General features: G+C 33.7%; 4 protein-coding genes across 11 annotated transcripts; 2 read left to right on the top strand and 2 right to left on the bottom strand.

Moving 5' to 3' along the window:
• Positions 1–4,406: 4,406 nt before the first annotated feature.
• On the bottom strand, positions 4,407–11,391 carry LOC105833869 (probable elongation factor 1-delta). 4 transcript variants are annotated; one of them, XM_028190004.2, is made up of 9 exons: positions 11,207–11,391; positions 9,076–9,227; positions 7,857–8,336; positions 6,572–6,679; positions 6,080–6,164; positions 5,408–5,622; positions 4,998–5,067; positions 4,805–4,930; positions 4,407–4,720 (listed from the first exon to the last, which is right to left on the bottom strand). In XM_028190004.2, the coding sequence occupies exons 2-9, from the start codon at positions 9,181–9,183 to the stop codon at positions 4,566–4,568; spliced, it is 1,347 nt and encodes a 448-aa protein (XP_028045805.1). In that variant the 5' UTR covers positions 9,184–9,227; positions 11,207–11,391; the 3' UTR covers positions 4,407–4,565. The 4 variants fall into 4 exon arrangements, with proteins under 4 accessions (XP_028045805.1, XP_036143863.1, XP_012531390.1 ...); XM_036287970.1 differs by having other exon boundaries at positions 7,857–8,216; XM_012675936.3 differs by having other exon boundaries at positions 7,857–8,318; positions 11,207–11,389.
• LOC105833870 (protein artemis) lies at positions 9,340–11,263 on the bottom strand. Its single transcript, XM_012675938.2, has 2 exons — positions 11,136–11,263; positions 9,340–10,734 (listed from the first exon to the last, which is right to left on the bottom strand). Exon 2 carries the CDS (start codon positions 10,713–10,715, stop codon positions 9,651–9,653), a length of 1,065 nt encoding a protein of 354 aa, XP_012531392.1. The 5' UTR covers positions 10,716–10,734; positions 11,136–11,263; the 3' UTR covers positions 9,340–9,650.
• A 290-nt stretch (positions 11,392–11,681) lies between the features above and the next one.
• Positions 11,682–13,871, top strand: LOC105833873 (mortality factor 4-like protein 1). 2 transcript variants are annotated; one of them, XM_028190006.2, is made up of 6 exons: positions 11,682–11,878; positions 11,981–12,117; positions 12,459–12,761; positions 12,842–13,054; positions 13,132–13,301; positions 13,493–13,871. In XM_028190006.2, the coding sequence occupies exons 2-6, from the start codon at positions 12,080–12,082 to the stop codon at positions 13,663–13,665; spliced, it is 897 nt and encodes a 298-aa protein (XP_028045807.1). In that variant the 5' UTR covers positions 11,682–11,878; positions 11,981–12,079; the 3' UTR covers positions 13,666–13,871. The 2 variants fall into 2 exon arrangements, with proteins under 2 accessions (XP_028045807.1, XP_012531395.1); XM_012675941.3 differs by having other exon boundaries at positions 11,685–11,878; positions 11,981–12,098; positions 13,493–13,867.
• A 253-nt stretch (positions 13,872–14,124) lies between these two features.
• On the top strand, positions 14,125–22,583 carry LOC105833871 (serine/threonine-protein phosphatase PP1-beta catalytic subunit). 4 transcript variants are annotated; one of them, XR_001138840.3, is made up of 7 exons: positions 14,125–14,566; positions 15,574–15,645; positions 20,729–21,216; positions 21,310–21,408; positions 21,529–21,768; positions 21,857–22,028; positions 22,461–22,583. XR_001138840.3 is itself a non-coding variant. In XM_012675939.3 (6 exons), exons 1-6 carry the CDS (start codon positions 14,515–14,517, stop codon positions 21,962–21,964), a joined length of 1,059 nt encoding a protein of 352 aa, XP_012531393.1. In that variant the 5' UTR covers positions 14,125–14,514; the 3' UTR covers positions 21,965–22,161. The 4 variants fall into 4 exon arrangements, 2 of the variants coding, with proteins under 2 accessions (XP_012531393.1, XP_012531394.1); XR_001138841.3 differs by having other exon boundaries at positions 22,438–22,583; XM_012675939.3 differs by lacking the exon at positions 22,461–22,583 and having other exon boundaries at positions 21,857–22,161.

Genomic DNA, 22,583 nt, shown 5'->3' with positions numbered 1-22,583 from the left:
TTGCCAACAACCAGTGTTGCCAACTATTTACTATTAAAAAGCGGCAAAGTCATTTTTTTAAATCGCCTAAGGCCTATTTTTACCAACGTAGATTAACTTTAATCTTGGATTAAGTTACTCTTTATCTCTTTCTAATTTTTCGAACTAGAATGAGATAACAAGTAAATTAAACCAAGATTAAAATTAATCTACGTTGGTAGAAATAGACTTAAATCGCCTAATAATTTTCTACGAAATTTCACGAAACAAAAACCCAAAAAAGCGCCAAGAAACGTTTGAATGCGCACACTGAACACTGAAATAAAGCAATTTGCTCCTAATTTATTTCAAGAATTTTGTATTTCGTATGTTTGCACGACAACTAGTAACAGCACTTTATTAATTGGCACTCGCGATATTCTACCGAACGTATCCCCTTCGCGTAAACACTTTGCTCGAAACCGAAGGCAAACGCACGATGCCGCACTTTACACATGAATACGACCTCTGTTACGGGATTTCACATGCCTCGCGAGTTGTTTATTAGCGCGACGACACTCTAAACACAACACCGTACCTGCGCACAATGAATTCTGAACTGCGAGATAGCTGAATACGCACGGAGTCGACAGAACGTCCGACCGGCGCTGGAGTGGCGTACGTAACTGCTGGCAGGCAGACTCGGCGGGACTCGGCGCTAGTCGGCGCCACTCGGCGTGCCTGCGCCGCTGCCGCCATGTTGCGCCGTTGCTCCACGCTCCCCAGTCATGTACGCCGCTCTAGCGCCGCCGGTCAGACGCATCAGACGCTCTGTCGATTCCGTGCGTATTTCGCGTTCAGAATTGAATTGTGCGGTATTGTGCAGGTACGGTGTTATGGTGAGAGTGCCGTCGTGCTGCTGGCAAACGATACGCGAGCCGTGTGAGATCGTATTCATGTGTAAAGCGGCGTCGTGCGTTTGCCTTCGATTTCGAGTAAAGTATTCGCGTGCGTGTTCGAGCAAAGTGTTTCTCGAAGGGGATACGTTCGTTAGAATCTCGCGAATGCCAGTTAAGTGAAGTGCTACTAGTCGTCGTGCGAGCATACGAAATAGAAAATTCTAGAAACGAATTAGTCTTTGTTCGTTGTATCTCGGCGCGTAATTTTCATTCAACCGCTTTCCTCGGCCTGTGTTTCCACGAAGTTACGTGATACGCCACTTTAGTGCCATGTTGATTTTCGCCGCCAATCAGACGAGCTGTCCTTTCACGTATTTTTTTAAATGTATCGGTCGCGCCAAGTGAAATTGTCGCGCGCGGTTTACGTTTTACTCGTGTGTGATATATTATCGGTAATATCGGGAGTGCCGACTAAAGTATCGGGCGATCGTTATTAATGTGCGGTTCGAGAATAGCGGGATGATGTCAGCAGAAAGCGGCATCCATGGATTCGAGTGACTTGATATTCCGGAAAAGGAATGTAGCAGTAGCAGCAGCAGCAGGAGCAGCGACAGCAATCGGTGAGTGAATTTTTATCAAATCAATTATTTGAATTTATATCATGTATATGTGATATTGCATATTTATAAAACACGATTATGCACATTTTCATAAAACAGATTTAAAATATAAATGCATATAATTGTAAAATTTACGGGTATAGCACGAAACAGAACCAAATAAACGTGGACATAGCATAGAAAAGACTCAAAAAGTCATGCGTATTACCTATGGGATTCATAGATATTTGATAGTTCACTGTGCACATTTTGTGCACATAGAGGCGCTGATGGATGAAAACATCTAATGTAAAACGACGCAATGACCTAAGGTAGAGACCTAAGGTAGCTTATTTTATATTTTTCTAGAATAAGGTACCTAAAGTACTTATTAAAAAAATATTAATTGTTAAGTATATTTATATAATATATACATATTATTGTATCACATATCTTATTACATATGTTATAGAGCATATATAATTATTACATTTATTACATGTTATAGAGCATATATTTAATGTATATTTGAGTAAACAATATTCCATGTTATTATATGTAGACTCTGCATAAAACGTCGGATTGAAAAGAATTAAAAAATATTGACATTTTGTCAAAAAGCAAAATTCAGAAGAATTCAGAAGTATTCCAAAAATATTCAATTGAATATCTTCTGAATTCTTTGCATTCAAATAAATGCGAACCTTCACATTAAAAAAGATTTACTTCTTCTGCTAATTGTTATCGGATTCAAAGGCATATAAAATTTTATGGTTCTGTTCTTAATATCACACTGAAAAATATTGATCATGATCCAATCCGAGATTTTTGCAAAGCAGAATTTATAATAAAATCTTATGAATGCGAAACACTATTGTTGAATAAGATCATTTTATGCAGGGGAGTATATAATTATAATATTTTAGTATAATATATAATATCTTGTATAGATCTTTCATTTAGATATCTTTGGCATGTCTAGTTTGAAAATTTTAAATCTTTTAAGATGTCTTTTATGTATCTTTTAAAAATTCTATGAAGATATCTTCAACCAAATCTTGGATTTCTTTTAGATATCTTTTACAAATGTCTTCGAGACATCTTGAAGACATCTTAAGATTCATCCAAGTCATCATTATAGTCTTCTAGATCTAGAATATTTTTATAATAACCGTTTCCCCAAATGGACCATATCCGTTTTGTAAAGTTTGACTGGTTTTTCAAGTTAATAGTAAGATTTGCGATAAATTTTCAATAAAATATGCAACATTTAAATATTTTAATGAATTCCTCATAAAATATATTTTCTATCAATGGTAATGCATTCAACAACGATAAATTCTTCAGTGACATAAATTGATTATCACTTAAGTCCAAATATTTTATCGACATAAAAGAATCTGTCCAGTTTTGAGACAGAAAATGTAACATATTTGCTGAAGGATCTAATTCTTCTAGGTTAAAAAGATGAGCAAATGCATTAATATCAATCTCATCAATTTTATTCTGTCCTAATAACAATTTCGTCAATTTTTGCATTTGCACAAAGGAATATGAGAATAATTTTGTTATGTTATTGTAATTAATATACAAAGTGTTGATTTCTATTTTTCTTTATATATGTAGAATTTTTAGTTTAAAATTTTACCTTCTTTCACTCCACCAAATAAAAATTAATCATTCTGGAATACCCTGTATATTTATATTTACAGAAAAAAATATAATTATGACATATTTATACACGCATGTATTGCGCATTATATATACAGAAAAAATTATTCTCAAATAATTAATATTTAATAAGGCGACACAATATATTAAAATGCATAAAAATATCTTGATAATTAAATTGAAACGCAATAATTTTAGGAATTAAGATTGAGAAAAAAATTCGAAAAGTTGGAACATTTTATATAAGTAAAAAAAGTTTTAACATAACGATTTTTCAATAATTTATATGAAAAATTTACGACAGATTTGTACTCTTACCATTTATGAAAGAGAATATTAATATGAGGCATATGTATTATTAGTAGTAAACAATACTATATTTTATTAAAAAATTTTTAAATGTATGTACATAATTTAGATAACAGCTATGTTAGATATTAAATTAATAACTGCTACATTTTTGTGGATTATGGATCTAGGAATAATGGGCAATGTTTATGATAAAAATTTAAATAATAATTTACGCAATATTATACGCAAATATAAATCATAAATGATTAAACATGTGTTGTGCATTGGCCAAATGTTTTTTTATTTAATATAATATGAGAATATAATAAAAGGTAACTTTACTTTTAGCGAAAATAATCTATTGCAAAAAATTTAATCACATTCGAAATATAAACTTTACCTCTTTTACATTTATATACATACGTACATACATTAAAAAAAAATATATATATATATATATCAAAGCCGTATCTTTCAAGATTACATTTACATGGATTTTTTACGATTGTTTATGTAACGTTTGCATGTATATTTTTTATATGGAAATACAAATATGTAAATTATTCAATTCATGTAATTCAATAATCCAGAATACAATAATAAGAAATAAGTAATTAAGTTTTAAAGTTAAAAATTAAAGTTAAAATTTGTTAATTAAAAGTTAACTTTTAGATTCTAATTACTCCAATTCTGATTATATAGTTTATCTATTTACATAGATGACATTTTACATATAGCTCACACATAGTTTGCATTGTTTACGCGAAGACTATATTTTATGTATAACATACCATTTTAAGATGTGCGTGTGTGTGTGCGTGTGTGTGCGTGCGCGCACGCATATATAAAAGAAAAGAGAGAAAGTTTAATTTTGACATTTTTTACAAAAATTAACAATATATTAATTTATTTATATCTAAATTTATTATGAAATCCAGCTTTTCATATTTTGTAAGCTTTTAGACAGTTAAATTGTAATAACTTCAAATAATTTTAGAATCTTTATTTTTTTACTTTTAATGAAAAAACGCGCATATGAATAGTTTTCGATTATAGATACTGCTAATGGAATGCAGAAATGGCACATATAGACCCATGCTTTTCAACTATATCACCATGCACTTTTTATAATTTGGCTCTAGTTTCTTTATACTTTATTGAAAGCTGCAATATCGACGCTTTGCACATACTCTTCGAGTTCTTGGATCTGCTCCGTTAACCAATCTATTGACACTTTATCGTCTTCCACGACGCACGAGATTTGTAGCTTGTGAATTCCAAAGGCGAGAGGTACGAGTTTAGCTATGAAAAAAGAAATAGGCTTATCACAAAAGTTTACATATAACATTACAAATTGAGAAATGTTTTAAAGTTTTTAAAACTTACAAGCTCCCCAAAGAAGACCATCAGTCTCGATCTTTCGTACCTCCTTTTCCATCTCTTTCATGTCCGTTTCATCGGACCACGGTTTCACATCCAGGATGATATTTGATTTAGCTATTAAGGTTGGTTCTGTAAGATACAAGTTGATAATGATTAATGATAGCTTATTTTGAACAACTTGAGCTACATTACATACTTTTAGATTTCTTAGCAGCATACGCGGCAAGTCGTTCTTCTCTAATTTTGGCAGCTTCCGCATCTTCTCCCTATCGAATCAAATACAGTAAGAATTTTCATCGTAAACGATGGTTATTAAAAAGAGATGAATTTTAAAATTCGCGAAGGGACACTATATTATTACATACTGGATTTATATGAAAGTGAAAAAAGTGCTAATACTGAGTGAAACAGTATTATGGGAATATCTGGTGTATGCCAAATAATGAATGTTACATAATTTTACATATAATTCACATATCTTAACATTCGTGTTAACTTAAAAATATCAATGTGTAGTGTTTACTTCTATATTATAAGAAATTAAACATTTGTGCTTTGGACAAAGAGATCAGTCAATACCATTTTCTACTGTCTTTGTTCACTTGCCTCTGAATCGGAATCAAATAGATCAATATCTTCGTCATCTTCATTTTTCTTTTCTTTGCTCTGCTTCTGCTTTTGCTCTAGTTCTTCAGGTTTCGCAGGACAAATTGCTATATAAGGTATGCGTGCCTCGAGGCTTTCCACACGTTGTTCCAAAGTTTCGACAGTTTTCACACGAGCCGTCAATTTTTCAACAGTGTTTTTCAGGTCTTGAATAACTATTCAAAAAGTTTAAAGTCTTGATTGTTTTGATTTTATTTGCCATTATTTTTAAGATTATGATATAAAAGAAATCGTCATAGTTCAACATGACTTTATATTAGCTTTATTTTATAGATATTTTTTATCAATATATTTTTGTATTTACATAGTATCTAATTTAAAATGATAATAATAATTTTAAAAGTGCTTTTTAAAGTGTTTAAAAAAAATTTAGATGTAAGTATAAAAATATATTGATAAAAGATACATATGGGATAAAGGCAATAAAGTTATATCAAACTGTAATATATGTAAATATGTATACATGTGTGTGTGTGTGTGTGTGTGTGTGTGCGCGCGCGCGCGCGCGCGCGTGCGTGTGTAATTGTTCTTAGATAAAACTTTTTAATATAGAGAACTAATATTTGCATAATGCTTGCGAAAATTATAATATAATTAATATAAGACACTTACTGTTCTGCAAAGCCTGATTTTTCTTTTCAAGACTGTCGACACGAGGTGTAACATCATGATTTGCGATATGAGCAATATCATCCATCTGAAAAATATAATTTGTAAAATTCATACTGTAGTACAAGTTAGCTAGACAAAACACAATATAGAATAAATTTAATTGTTGTATTGATTTGATTTTATCGCAATTATAATATTCAATAAAGTATATGTATTGGTAATATCAATAACTTATTATTATTATGTATATATGACAGATTTTTTTATATGGCTTAAATATATTTAATAATTATTTTACAAATATAAAATTCTTTTATAATTAACATATATTTTTTATTCGTAAGATCAGTTTTAAATTTATCTTAAAATTCTTAAGAAGCGATGAAAGGTGATGCAAGAAAAGATATAAATAATATGAAATGTTAAATTAGTAAGCAGATTGTGAAAATTACATCGTATGAAGGGCGCGAGCAAAGAGAGTGTAGTACTCACACACTGTAAGGATTGTTTAATATGCTGCCGAGCCTTCGCAACCTCATCGGCCAAACTTCCAACAGGAGGCAAGGTGGGCAAGAATGAACGAGGTGACGGTTGAGTTGCCTGCATCCACCGAGATTAAAAGTAAGCTCACACCCAGATTGATTATTCGAACAACTACATGTCATATCTCCACGTTTATATTAATATCATAACGTTTATATTGATAGCATTAACAAAATATCAGTTAAATATTGGATACACAAATAGTCATGTACTTATACAGTAAAATATTAAAATATTGCTTTATTAAATACTTCTTTTTAATAAGAAATAGAATACTGTAATCTGTAATAACAATATTGTTATAAATATTACTCCTTTGCGTGTAAAAGTATGAATTAAATTTGGTTATTAATTTCATTACAAGAAGACACATGCTATATTTTTATATTTTTACGGAAAATAAATAACAAATGTTTTAAAATATTTTTTTAACACAATCCTTGATATTTATTATGCTAGTACACATATGGAGATAGACATTGCGCGTATTACAGCAGAGATATTAAGAAATGGAACAATATTATATTTTTAATACAAAATGCGGCAATATTTACAAAAATTAAGTATTTACAAATGATTAAGGCAATTACGTTTTTATCAGCATATTCGTACAGAGAAAAAAGCGGAAAACTTGAATTACTAATTATAAATAAACATGCAATTAAAAACTCAATAAATGCACAAATACCAAAACCTTGTCTACACACTAAAAAAAGAGGCAGAAAATTATCCAAAGTATTTCTATATACTTTTTAAAGATAATTGATATAAGTACTATTAAGTAAGAATTATATAAGAACAAAGAATTAACGACGTTAGAGAAAACACAAAAGAATATTTTAAAGAATAAAATTTCAAATTAAATCTATTAACAAAAGATGTTAGAATTATTCTTTATAACAGTTCATTATTAAATTAAAATAGTTTTTAAATAAACAATAGTCTGTTTATTTAAATAACTAAGAATATATGTATAATTACATCATTAGTAATGATATATGCATTTTTACAGCAGACCAAAATATGCATATCATTACAATAAAGCTTTCGGTATAATGAAAACAAAATGGAACAAAGAAACAGATGCCATTCTTTCACTTTCAAAATTAACAGACACGTTTTTCTACATATATAATGAAATAAAATTATTAACGTTAACTGAAAATATAATTTGTCTATATCATGTTGGGACACACCGAACAGTAACCCACAGATTGTATATTGAAGCGTATACCTGAACGGGCAATTGTTCTTTATTCCTCGTGAATGGCACTGCAATTTCTTTATTTCCCCCAACATCATTTCTTTCGTTTTCCCTATTTTTATTTCTCGTATCTTCCTTGTTCCGTTTCTCTTTAGCTTCTTTCGCATTATATTTTTTCGATTTCTCGCTCGGAGAGGTATTCTCCTTTTCCTTTATGTTATCCCTCACGCTATCAAATTTTTCGCTTGTCTTTATATTTTCTTTATTCTGCATGTTGCACACATCCGCGGTATCTTTATTAACTTTTAAGTTTTTGGCTCGGCATTTGGAACGTTTCACATTTAACTCATTTGACTCATGAGCTAACTTGTTGTCTTTAGATTTTTCAGCCTTAGATTTTAAAGTATTAGTATTGATTAAATCTTGGCACTTGTCAGTTATAGAATTGTCAGACTTAAGCGTACAGCCTCCCGCAATTTTACGAGACACCACCTTGAAACATGTTCCAAGCTATGCAAGTATAGATCAAAACGTCTTTCGAATAACGCAAGAAGCAAAAACAAAATCGTTGTGCAACCGATACATATAATTATTACTCGACACGTATTTTAATTAAATACGTTTATATAATCATACAGTGTTCAAATATGTTAACGAGCACTAAATATCATATATATGTAATGCTGGAATTATTATTAATCGAGATATATGAAAAAAGAGCATGACTTACGATATCAAAGAATTACAAAACAATATTTTATCAGTTTACCTTAATGTGGAAATAAATTTGACATATCACACTGAGAAAGAATTTTATTACACTTCTCAATGCATAAAATTTGTACCGGCATCTCGTGAAGTATAAAAAGAGAAAGAGAGCAAAGGGAACACACAATTTTGTTATCACCAGATATTCCCGCATATGTGCAATGTATTAGAAATGTTAGTAAGTTAGTAAGTACAGTAACCCAAATGATGCATATACAAACATAAGAGAATGACAAATGCGCACTAGCTATGGATGCTATGATTAGTAAATCCACTTGGTGAATTATAAATGTATTTTCTTAAAGGATATGAATTAAAAAAAGAACGATTTGATGTTATTGCTTAAAATTCATGATTATTGAAGACAAATGATTTACCCAATAATCTATATGATTAAACATTTTTATTTTATCCCATTCCCTGCCGACAACTCTTTTTATTTATTAAGTAGATGAATGCGACAGTAATAACAATTCCTTACCTTGGCTCTTTTCTCATAATAATTTCGCTCTGCTCTGTCGTAGAATGGCTTATCAAGCCATATCTTTTCTCTATTCAGTACACCGCATGGCACTGTACTAGTTGACATCTTTCTGGTATTTTATGTTTATGAAGCAAAAATGTTATGAATTTCTGCAAATAAGATAAAAGAAGCAAGATAAAAAAAGGGTCCAATTGCATAAGCATGATTCTCTAAATTACATTCTCCTCACATTCAAGAATCAATTTAAGAATAAGGATATTATTAATTAGTGAAACATTTCATTATTTTTTATTATATGAAAATACAAATTCTTATATCTGAAGCATAATATAACAGGAACGTATCTATCAGTAATACATAATTATAATATTAATATAATCGTTAAAGAATTAAAACTAAACTCAAAAATTAAGTATAAAAGTATAAAACTATCTATTAACTTTAAAAATCGTCATTATTTATGTTGGAATACTTGTGAAGTATTCGGCGGTTTATTCATAACTTCGCATTTAAGAACTCGACATAAATTTTTCACAAATTTTAATTGTATTATTCCTTTTTTTTTAGCTTTACTAAAAAGTACTTTTAATTTCATTTAATAAACGAAATATTGTATATTTTAAGCTTTCTGGACATACACAAGGATGTATCTCCTGTGGCTTGAAATATTGTATAAATTTTTTAAGTTCGTCAAAAGAGGCATGCGTGGAGTAGCATACATTAAACGTCCTTTCTCTATCACGATCCCACTCTCCAACTACACTCGTATCACTTCCCTTCCATTTTTGTACTGACGGTACAATAGTTAATATGTTTTTATTATCGATATCGGAACGGCATTCCAGACCTGAGCGATCCATTTTCTCCATACACGCATGTATACGTGTAGTTAGTGAATTATTTGTAATGTGACGCGCCAAGTCTGGGATACGACAATAGCTTTCATACACGTGATTCTTAATATGAATAGGAATATGTAAAGATTTTGACAACTCCATATAAAGAAACTCAGACCCATACAAAGCGGAACATTCCAGAACAACGACATTCCTTGGGCTTTCCTCTAGCCACTTTCTCACAACTTTACACATCTCATTTATACTTTCTTTTCTTGTTGGGAGAAAGGTGAAATTAGGATCTAAAAATGTTGTATCTAAGTACATCTTGGCAAATTTTTTTGGAAGTACATTAAAATCCCTACAGTAATGCAATGATACAATTTTCTTATAATCTCTTGGATTGATTCTAAAATCTCCAGTATATAATATTAACTTATCCATTTTTTCAAAAAGAAACATCACAGAGCCAGGACAATGTCCAGCAGAAATACACGTTACAAAGAGATTTGTTTTGGAACCTTGGCTTTTATATTCAATAGAAATTTTGTTATCAATATCAATATCCTTTACACAGGTCTCTATATTATACTTAGTTTCTAAGAAAACTTTACTAATTCGACTGCAATAAAGATATTTTTTGTACTGCTTTAAATGTTCAAAAAATTGTTGGTTCAAACCACGCATGTGATCGGTATGACAATGACTAAGAAAATACGCAGAGGAGTACAAATTTTTTCCATCAAAACGATCCACTGAGATGCCAGGTATCTCCTCGATAAGCCCAAGGAACGTGGACATTCTGAGGTATAAAATGTCCCTGTAACGAAGAATAATGTAATCCATATATCAACCAACCCAAGGCGAGCATAAATGTCAATAAATAAATATTATAATTACAATTCTAATACATACATAAAAAATATTTAAATTTTGTATTTACCAAAATAACTAGACTTCAGAATTGTCAAAGATTTTCGAAAATCATCAAGACGTTTTCAAAAGAAAAAAACAAGATATTTTCGCCGTATACATGTATTCATTCACTTTTAATTGAAAAAAATATAAAATTGACGATATTGTTGAACTCGACAAATTTTTTTTCTCGAAATTTCAGTAAGGTATATTCGCACGCTATACCTCACCTCGATCTACTCCATGTGGAGTATCGATCGACGAATTCGCACGCATCTGTAAACCCGTAATTTTCACGATACTAACCGAATAGTACGTTGATAAGCAGGAATCAAGGAAGAATCGGTTTTGTGTCAAATATTCTGTTAAAAATATACCTTGGGCCAAGTGTTGAATTCAATAATGGTTCGATAGCCAAAATCCGTAACACGACTTGGAAGAAACACGTACAATGTACAACCGTACCGGAGTGGTCCGGAGCAGAAAAGTCCAAGTCCACCAAGTCCAGGGTTTACAGGGTTATCTCGGGAGTACCACGGTGTCCGTGCCACCACGTGTGCAAAAGCAAAATTCTCTATTAGACGATCCCACGACCACGGAAGTTCTGAAACTCATCGAAAGAGATTCATGGCCTCCCTAGTCTCTATTGCTCCTTCCGCTTGGCTATTGTCCACAAAGGGTACCATACATTTGTCCGATTTTGTCATACGACGAGTGTCGGACGTAGCGATTGGTTGCCAATAAGTAGCCAAGTGGGGAGACTTTATCGGCAGCCAATCGCTATCGTCCAACAAACTCATCGTACGATAAAATCGGACAAATATAAATGGTACCCAAAGAAATGATTAACCTTAATTCACGGTAATAGAATTGACATGACCATCGTGGCGTCCGACGATCGAAAAGTGAATATTATTTTAGTGTTGCATAAAAATAAATTTTCCGTCGTTGCTCATCATCCAATTTATTATGCAATTGACAAAATAAAATAATTCCAGTAAGTGTCACACAAGATACAAAAATGCCACCGAAATGTAAATTTCAAGAAGGTACAATCTTTAGATTTTTTCTTTATAACAAAGATTAATTATTAAATTTTGTCTTTTCTTTGATTATACGCGCATAAATTAATTATAGCTTATATATTTTAGGGGAGAAGGTTCTGTGCTTTCATGGACCTCTCATTTATGAAGCCAAGTGTTTAAAGTCCTCTATTACTAAGGAAAAACAAATTAAATATTTCATTCACTATGCTGGTTGGAATAAAAAGTACGATTTCTACACATGTGTGAGCTACATATAGAATTTATATAACAAAAAATTTTATTTTTACAAAATGATATATATATGTAGAGGATATAAGCTTTTATATTATCTTTAAAAAGTATTACAAGTTTGTAAGAACAAAATATTTTGATTAAAATATAATGTAATATGAAAATTTTTTTTCTCTAATTTATATTTTTATATAATTTATCTCTTAATAAAACTTTATTTAGAAATTTAATTATATTACTTTTCTTAAATAGAAGTAAATTTATTTATTATAACAAATTGAAATTTGCACATGATAGATTTTACATTTTTCTAAGTTTAAACTATACACTGAATTATATTTGTAAAAATCAGCTGGGATGAATGGGTTCCTGAGAGCAGAGTGCTCAAATATAACGAGGCAAATGTACAGAAACAAAAAGAAGTCCAGCGAGCACACTCAAATCAGCAATCTGCTCAGAAAAACAAAAAGGGAAATACATCAACTAAAACACAGGGGCGAAGGAGCGAAGGAGGTAGAGAGAAAGATGCTGACAGTAGGTCGAGCACACCAGTCGCTGACAAGAGTACAAGCCGTTTTAGCAAGGGTACAAGTAATACAGTAACACCCTCATCTTCTCATGAATCTGTGTCTGAACCACCACGTAAAAAACGAAGGTTTGTTACACACGTGTGACGCTTTTATGCAATTGTATATATTACAATTTGTCGTAAGCATCTGTTTTTTTTTTTTTTAGTCGACTAGAGCCATCCGGCGAAACTGAGGAATATCTTACAAGAGTAGAAGTTAAGATCAAGTTACCTGAAGAATTGAAATTTGTGCTTATAGACGAATCCGAAATAATATTGAAGCACCACAAACTACCCGCGTTACCTGTACAAAATACAGTCGACAAGATCCTAGATGATTATGTAGAAGCAAAATCATCTGGGAAGTCCAATGACGTTAGGTATAGTGCTGAACTGAAAGTCTCTCATTGTGTTAAATCGTATTTTGCAAATATATATATGCTTGATTTTATTTTAGAGAAAGTACGTTGGAAATAACGAAAGGTATTCGAGAGTATTTCAATATCACATTGGGCCTTCAGCTGCTATATAAATGGGAACGGCCGCAGTTTATACAGATAATGAATGACAATCCAGAAACGGTGCCAAGTCAGTTGTACGGGGCATTCCATCTCCTTAGACTTTTTGGTAAAACACGCTTTTGATAAAAATATTGCTTTTTAAACGATCTTTAGACGTTCAATATTATTGCACAGTATTGGTAATTTGGAGGCTACATTGAGTTTGTTTTGAATTGTTTATAAAAATATTGTACAATATTATTGATCGTCTAGCGACTACTTTAAACATATTTAAAGGACAATATTAATATATTGCAGTTCGACTTGGTGGCATGCTTTCTTATACGCCTTTAGATGAGAAAAGTATACAGCTGTTACTGTCGCATTTTCATGATTTCCTGCAATACTTGCAAAAAAATAATGCTGAGCTCTTCAATCTTCAACAAGATTACACAGATCCGTCACCGGACTATCATCGAAAATACGGTTAAACATCAGTAATTATTTTACAAGTTTATATGTATTTAAACAAATGTATTACTTTTGCAGAATATTTTATTGGCAATCTCACAGAGATGCTGTTTGAATTCATTTGTGTTACGAAGTTAATATATAATCGGGCATAGACTGATATAATCAAATGGCTAATAAATTATAATTTTATTATTATAGCTAAAATACAATGTCGCAAAACAAAGATTGGGATAATTGAGGAATTATTTATAACGAATGCGTTCGAATATATGTAATGTATGCGATACTAGGTCAGATTCAAAATACGAGAAGAATAAATTAGATAGGTCTCCAGATTCACTTAAAACCATTGCGACTCGGCTCTTGCCTTTGATGTCGTTTAAACAATATTACACCGCGAAAAAGTCGAGTCATAATTATTTATTAAATAATAAAATTGGAATGTTCTCCAGATATATAAATTTGAAAGATTGAAAGTTCTATCGGAGGACCAATCCGCTTGTTCGACAGTTCCGAGTGATCGGGCCTCTTGTCCGGCAGCCGGGAAAAACCAATCGGATTGTCCGACGCTTGCGAACAGCCAATCGGCGAGTGGTACACATAGCCGCCCCCACAACGAATTCCATCACAGTATACCCGCCGACCGTCGCACAACGCATCGGGTGATCGAGTTTCTCGGTAACGTTTGACGTGAGAGGACAGTCCGTCGTTCGCCCCGGGCGAAAATCTGTAGTCGTTAACGGCACGCGCACGTATATTAGGACGCGCCGGTGTTGCGTTTCGTGTCGCGGCGGTGCAAATGCGCGCGCCAGGCGAGTACGAGCCAGTCCGCGAACATCGGGCCAGTCAGTCAGTGGCAGGAAAAAATGGCGGATGTCGACTTGAATATCGACAATCTGATACAGAGATTGCTGGAAGGTATGTGATTGCGTTATGAAAACGATCGAGGTGCGAGAGACGATACGCGTACGCTTGCATCGCGCGTGCCTTCCCCGCCGACGTGTCACGCGCGCGGCCCACGGAAATTCGTCGCGGGGCAGCCGGGTACGGACGCGACGCGCGACTCGAATCGAGCGCTCCAATGTCTCGCGATTATTTCGCGCGCGTCAAATGTCGCCGCGTTTGCCGCCTCCTGTTTTCACTCGTTTTCTCCTGTTCTCGCGGGAGCCGTGGCGCGTCGCACGTCGGTCCCGGACCGGCCCCCTTCTCTTCACTTCTCTGTCTTTTTCTCTCTTTCTCTCTCTCTCTCTCTCATTCTCTCTCTCTCTCTCTCTCTCTCTCTCTCTCTCTCTCTCTCTCTCTCTCTCTCTCTTTCTCTCTCTTTCTCGCGCGCGCCTCTTTCCAAGGGTGCGTATCGTGCGCGGGAGCCGCGACGCGCTGTTCCGACCTCGACTGCGCGACTTCCCCGTGTCGATCGGATTAAAAGACGCAGGGTGGATATCGATCTTGTCCGCGCTCCCGCTAGACTATCGCGGTAATCGTTATCGCGATGCATAAATCGAGTGAAAAGCAAAGAAAAAGTTTATGGAACCTTTCGTCGTCCCCATCTTTTTCTTTTTCCTTTCCTTCTTTTCTTTCTTCTGTCTCGTTCTCTTTCGTTTCGCGTTTGCTATATCTATTTTTCCGTTTATTTCCCTTCCTCTTTATTCCCCTCCACCTCGCGTTCGTTTTTTCACTCCGCGATATATCTATCTATCTCTCTCGCAACTTAAAGAGCTTATCCCCCCCCCCTCTCTGTACCGCGCAATCGCTACCGCATCACCCCCGCCTTTCCGGATCCTGCGTCGCGCCAACCACCGCGCGATCACGATCTTTTATCCCTCGTTCTTCTTTAGCCCCAGAGGAAAAAAAAGAAACAAATCTCTCTTTTTGTTTGTTCTCTCTCTCATGCTACGCGAATGCGGGAACCCCCTTGTGCGGTAAAGTATACCACACGCAGAAAGACCAGGTTCAGAAGAAAGCCAAGCTAAAAGATATTTTCTCGTCGGACTTTGTCGGTACGCAGCTACTATACAACAATACCATCGCCACTACCGTCAACAACAACAACACCATCACTACCACCATTACCACCACCACTACTATCACTGTCACCACTACCGTCACAGCAACAACAGGAAAACTCAAAACTACAAACTCCTTCACGTAGAGAATTGTCCTGCGTCCGTTTAGTCAACTTTCCTGACTTTTGTATTCCGTTATCGTCCCACGGCCTGGCATGTAAACACGCGCTTGGCGTCGCGTATTATCTCTAAACGTGGCTATTCTAAGTATGACAATTGCATTTGGTATTGCTGAGAGTGTGATAAGAGTTAGGAAATTCATGATTATAGACTATAAGGCGCTGTTACTCTTGATCTATATTTTATTTTTGCTTTCTATTTAAATGTTTTTTTCAACGGTAATTATATTGAATCAGCTGGAGTTCATATCTACAAATTGATAAACGATAGAATAAAGTATCATATAAAAATTTAGAAAAATAATGCACTCAATAATAATGTGCTGAATGAATAACCCGAGAAATATTTGATTAAATTTTATAATAGTACATACAATTTGTTGATATAAACTTAACTATAAGTTAATTTATAATTTTAATTGAGATAAAGACTGTGATATACATGTCACACAAATAGAAAGAAGAGCCAAGAAACGATTATATTTAGAATCTTAGTTTTTAATAATATTATGTAATTTTATATACATTTTTTACTTGGAAAGGAAAAACGGTTTTGTGTTGAATTGTCTAAAAATTTAGTTAAATATAGATCTGATAATTTTTGTTAGATTATCAAAATATATAGGATTATTAAACTATTGCTAAAATGTTAAGACTGCGGCATTCTTTGTTATGCTTGAACATTCTTTATAATTATTTTTATAATTATAAACGTAATGTAATTTGGAGAACTAGAAATATATAGTATTACAAGAAATAGTAGTAAAAATTAAGATCATGTTTTCACGGTTTCTTTTGGCCCTTCTTTCTACTTAATTTTATTATTTTAATTATATTGAAAACACACAATGTTTAGTTTTATTACGTGAAAAGATCGCGTTTATATGTAATTTGATAAATGGAAATTGATACGTATCTATTTTCCTGTCTTTTTATCGCGTAACATTCAATATCAAAGCATTGCCAGGCGGAATCAACTCGGCTCACCGATCCACGTTGACACAAATTAAATGGAAAGTAGAGTTGTTTCCAGAAGCCCACTTGTTGTGAGTGGAAAGCAATTTATATTCCTGTTTAGGTGATGCACGTTTAAAGCTGAAATAATATTAAAGTTTTCATAGAGAAACAGTGGTCGTAACGTTTCAAAAGTTATCGTCGTAAAGAGGATGATATAAGGATGGACGGTACAAGTGACATTCAAGGTAGCCACGTTTAGCATTAAACCGCACGCTGCAAATTATAGGCCGTTACCTCTCGTTGTTGCGTGTTTGCTCGCTCACCGTCAACTTCTTTCCCTCTCCCATCTTTTTTTTGTTTCCCACGCGAACGAGAACTGACCCTGCACGCGTAAATCTTCCGCTTGCTCTTCGGTCGTTGATTCTGTCGAACCTTCCTTAAACTTGAAAACACAACAGCTACACTCTCTCTTACTCAAAGACAAATATCTGTAATCTTATTTGAAATATAAGTATCCACACGCTTCTCGAACCACTCGGTTATTTCTGGATCTGTCGATGCACTTAGCTGATCGTTAGGATTTATCACTTTCTCCCTCATCGCACTCGTAGTCTTGTTTGAAATGCTTTATCTACGTAAAAATCGAGAGCAACATTGGCTAGAGATATTAGTTTAAATGTTAGAGCACGCTTGGGGTATAGTAGATGTATTTATGCAATTTGTAATTTATAGCGAAGTGCACGTGCTTCAGTTATGTTTCCTTCTTGCGCTATTATTTGAATATAATATTCCTATATTCCTCTTGTCTGACCCAAATTCAAAATACAAAGTTTTTAAATTATGAACTATCTGGAAATTTATAATGTGTTAAGTTATCGATGTATGTACAGATGCAGGTTTTGTCAGCTCAGTTTTTTTAATCGAGAACGATATCTTATCGGTATAATTTATCATAGAGTGCATATCGATTTTATAATACAAAGCCATTGAGATTAATACTTAATTTAACTTATCTAATATCAATTAGTTTTTTGTGTTTGAGTTAATACATTTATGATGGGAAAATTTTTGAGATATATAATCACGAAATTAATCCGCATACTATATTGAGAGTTAATTTTATACTACAAATTAAAAACAGACTTTTGATGGGAATGCATTTTTAGTATTTTAGTATAGATTTTTATTTTTAATTAAATTTTCTCTAAAAAATTATAATATTTGGTAAATTTGTAGCATAAGATAAACGTGCATATCCTGTATTCGAATAATTAGTTTCGTGACTATGCATATAAAATAACATGTAGGCAAAAATTAAATGGCTATATTATAAAGTAATATTTTATAAGGTAAGAAAAACAATTTTAATATACATTGCATTGTATATTTGTTTGTCTCTGTTCATTCATAATTTGAAATTAGTTATTATTAATTAACTTCAGAGAACATACTCCTGAGCTTTTATTAATATCAATCTTACACAGTTGAGATAAAACTTCAGTTCAACGCGACAATAAATTATTTTTAACTTGTTCAGGGACGAATAATTTTAAATTCTTAGTCTTTCATGGTGAAGTTCATCTTCAGCGCATGCGTGATTTATAAAAATGATGTTGATAACATAGAAATTTCATCAAATCCGTAATTTTTTCACTTATTATTAGGTTTCTTAAATTTTGAATTCTGGAATTGTCACATTTATAATGCGCGGATAATGGCACAATTAACACTGAAATTTAATAAGTGCATTCACGTCGCATGTTTCTGAAACGACATAAGTTTGTACTCCAGAGTCATCGTTAACGAGACTTTACAATTATTTTTAACCTCTTCAGGGACAAGTTATTTTTGATTTATCATATACTCTCTCCATGCATTTTCTCTACTTTATAGACATGAGAAAATCTTTATATAAGTAGGATTTGAAATTTTACACTATAAAAAAAGAAGCGATAAAAAATCTTCCAATCGAAAACTTGAGATTTATTTTAAAAATAAATATCGTTATATACAAATATTGAGTTTCCCTTGTAATTAATATAAATTGGTAAATTGGTAAATTATTAGCAAGAGTCAACTATACGCGTCGTGTGCATGGTCCCAGATCTCTGATAAAATCTGTTTTTATTCCAGCTTATTTCAAATATTCGCGGTGTAAAATGACATTTCCAGCGTTTTGTCTGGAATATATCTGCCATGTAACAGCAAAGTGACAATTGTTTCTTTCCCGGGTAATGGAATCTTTGCATTTTCGCTCTACAGTCGCCGTGACCTTGCTAATATGCAGTTTTCCGATAGTCAGTATCAGACTAGTTCAGCCGCACCGTGAATTTTCCCTTTTATGTCTATAAATAACGATCCGACGACACATCCATAGCGTCATAAAGAGAGATGATTTGCACTGGATGTCGGTTAAATCACCTGTTTCCTTTTTGTCTTCGTTGCTTATTAATGCTTTGAATGTCGAGTGACGTCATCTAAAGATATTCGGCACCTTTATGAAGTGTTAAGACTAAATGCGCTAGTGAATTTGTCTACGAATATACGTGTAGAAATCTAACTTCTTTTTACCAAACTAAGTCTGTCGCACTTTAAATATTAGGGTTTGCATTTTTAAGAAGTTGATTTATTAAATGAGATATTTACATTTAGATAAAGATTTAAGGGTGTCGATTGTTTTCTCTGGATTGCAATGAATTAACTTATAATTGTATATTAATAATCAATTAAAATAATACAATTGTGTCATTTTATATGGTCGCAGAAACATGCATTTGATTTATTCACTGATGCATTAGTCTACCATTGTAATCGTGCGAAATTGGGCTAGGATAAAAATTAGGAAACCCGAGTTGAATCATCCAGATTTAATTAGGATCCAGAATCCATAGCTGAGTGGTATTTTAAATTTTCTGTTATGTTGAATTGTATAACCCATGTCGAAAATAGCTCTCTTTCTTTCCCTTTCTCTCTCTCGTTAAGAGAAAGAAAGAGAGAGAGAGAGAGAGAGACAGTTCGCACTCCCGAAACATTATATCCATTATCCAACAAGCTTATCAGTAATATTTCACGCCTTTGACGCTATTATAATCGATGCGATACCACCGTAGACCACGCCGGAAGAACCGTGATTGTACCCATGTGCAAAGTGCTCGAGAATAGGCAAAGATGATCTGGCCTCACCGTAATCTGTAACCGTGTATCACCCCTGTTTATTGAGACGATTAATACCGACAAAACTTAATCATCTTCCATGCCCCAAAGTAGAGTTATGCTCGGTGTACCCATAAAAACATGTACCACGACCATCCCTCATTAGTGCGGTGGACAGAAACGAGGAATGCCTGCTTCTTTAGACGTTATTATCGATTTAACGGCAGTGTAAGTAACAAGAGCGTCGCTACAATCGATCGTGTTTTCCTATTGTTTTTTTTTTTTTTTTTTTTTTTTACTCAAATCGAGGAATTGCATAATCGTGTGTAACGGCACAGTGTGTACGGTGAGTCAGTTAAAGACAATGGGTATTCCTGAAGGCAACATCTCGATAGAAACTCACGGGGTAAATTGACGGGATAATGATGTATTATTGGCATATCGCGCTCGAGTAATTCCAGAAGCAATACGCGTGTAACGGTATAAGTAATGCGTTATAAAGTATGGTGCTAATTATACGTGACAATGGCATTATTGATTTTTTTTCCAGAGATAGATTACCTGTTCTTTTACGTTAAAGATAGACTTTTATTTCGATGTGAAAGCCTTTTTAAAGAGGAAATTGAAATTAGCTGTAAATTTGTATCGACGATATATGTAAAATATTTACTATATATGACATTTATAAAAAATACGTGTAATAGAGACAAGTTTACCGCACTAATGAAGGATTGTTGCAATCTTAAAAAAAGTTATGTAATTAACCGTCAATATTTCTGGGCACACAGTCAGAGGATGTCGACCGGGCAAGACCGTTATCATGACGGAGGCCGAGGTGCGTGGCCTCTGTCTGAAGTCGCGGGAGATTTTTCTGCAGCAGCCAATCCTGCTGGAATTGGAAGCGCCGCTTAAGATCTGTGGAGACATACATGGCCAATACACCGACCTGCTACGACTCTTCGAGTACGGCGGTTTTCCGCCCGAGGCGAATTATCTATTCCTGGGTGATTACGTCGACCGAGGGAAGCAATCCTTAGAGACGATATGTCTGCTATTGGCGTACAAAATTAAGTATCCAGAAAACTTCTTCCTGTTGCGCGGTAATCACGAATGCGCGAGTATAAATAGGATATACGGCTTTTACGACGAATGCAAACGACGATATAACATCAAGCTTTGGAAAACCTTTACGGACTGCTTTAACTGCTTGCCGATTGCCGCGATCATTGATGAGAAAATTTTCTGTTGTCATGGCGGGCTCAGTCCTGATTTACAGGTAATTAAAAAACGAGATATCTTTTGAGTTGTTTTTTGTAAAAAAAGAAACGTAAATTAGAGTGAGGTACAGTAAATACTTTACCCTTTTTAGGGAATGGAGCAAATCAGAAGAATTATGCGTCCGACTGATGTACCTGATACCGGTCTTCTATGTGATCTCTTATGGTCTGATCCTGATAAAGATGTTCAGGTAAGATGCTTTTATACAAAGCAAATCTGAACGCATCAATAGAATAAAGAAAGTGTACTTTAGCATACATAGAAACATACTTTAATTATACTTTAGTATGTTTACGTTATAATGTTTCAGGGTTGGGGCGAAAATGATAGAGGAGTCTCGTTTACATTTGGTCCAGACGTCGTGTCGAAGTTCCTGAATCGTCACGATATGGATCTCATATGCAGGGCGCATCAAGTGGTAGAAGATGGCTATGAATTCTTCGCCAAGCGACAACTTGTCACACTTTTCTCAGCCCCAAACTACTGCGGCGAATTTGACAATGCTGGCGGAATGATGAGTGTTGACGAAACGTTGATGTGTAGTTTTCAGGTAATTGACAAATTTTTTTTTTATTCTTTCTAAGGCGTTGATGTAACGTTCCAAGTTTATTATGCTGTTTTTTCACATCTATTTGCAGATCTTGAAACCATCAGAGAAGAAGGCAAAATATCAATATGGAGGAATGAACACGGGTCAAGCAGGTAGACCATCTACACCACAAAGAAATCCAGCTAAAAAGAAATGACAACCTTCAACTGAACCTGCACAGCAACAAACGCGATTATCCTTAATGGAGGCTATCATGCTAGGTAAATCTGCTTTATGCCTGTCAAAGCTTACTTAATCACACTAGCTGACTACTTATGTGCATTATTACGAATCTATTTCCCACGATTATTAGTTAAACAGAAAAAGCGGGAAAAAAAACAGAAAAAACGAAAAGAGCGGAAAGAAGTGAAATGTAGGGTGTTATTCGATGTATGTTTAAGTTCGCGCAATGATTCACCGATGAGTTGAATGTAATATTTAGCACACATTTTCAACACATGTACCCGCACTCCGGGAGCGGACACGATTTAAGTGGATGTGGTTTACAGAGCAAACGTACATTAATGGATTTATTCATTTGAACGCATAAACTTGCGAAAATTCTTAATGCTTTATAGTCGACGCGCTTATCGAAGACATTGAGCCTCGGATGCTATATATCTGATCTAGCCTTTGATTTTCATGTGTTTCAGCACGAAGACGTCGAGATACAGAAATAATCTAATCTGATAAACGTATACCTAAAAAAATTATAAAATTTACTTTTTCCTTAATTGCATTTTAACAAGAAATATAAACGATGTGTGGTGAATCAA

Source organism: Monomorium pharaonis, chromosome 6, assembly GCF_013373865.1.
Source record: "Monomorium pharaonis isolate MP-MQ-018 chromosome 6, ASM1337386v2, whole genome shotgun sequence".
Lineage (NCBI taxonomy): Eukaryota > Metazoa > Arthropoda > Insecta > Hymenoptera > Formicidae > Monomorium > Monomorium pharaonis.
Note: the sequence above shows the minus strand (reverse complement) of the source record. Positions and strands in the feature narration are given on the sequence as shown.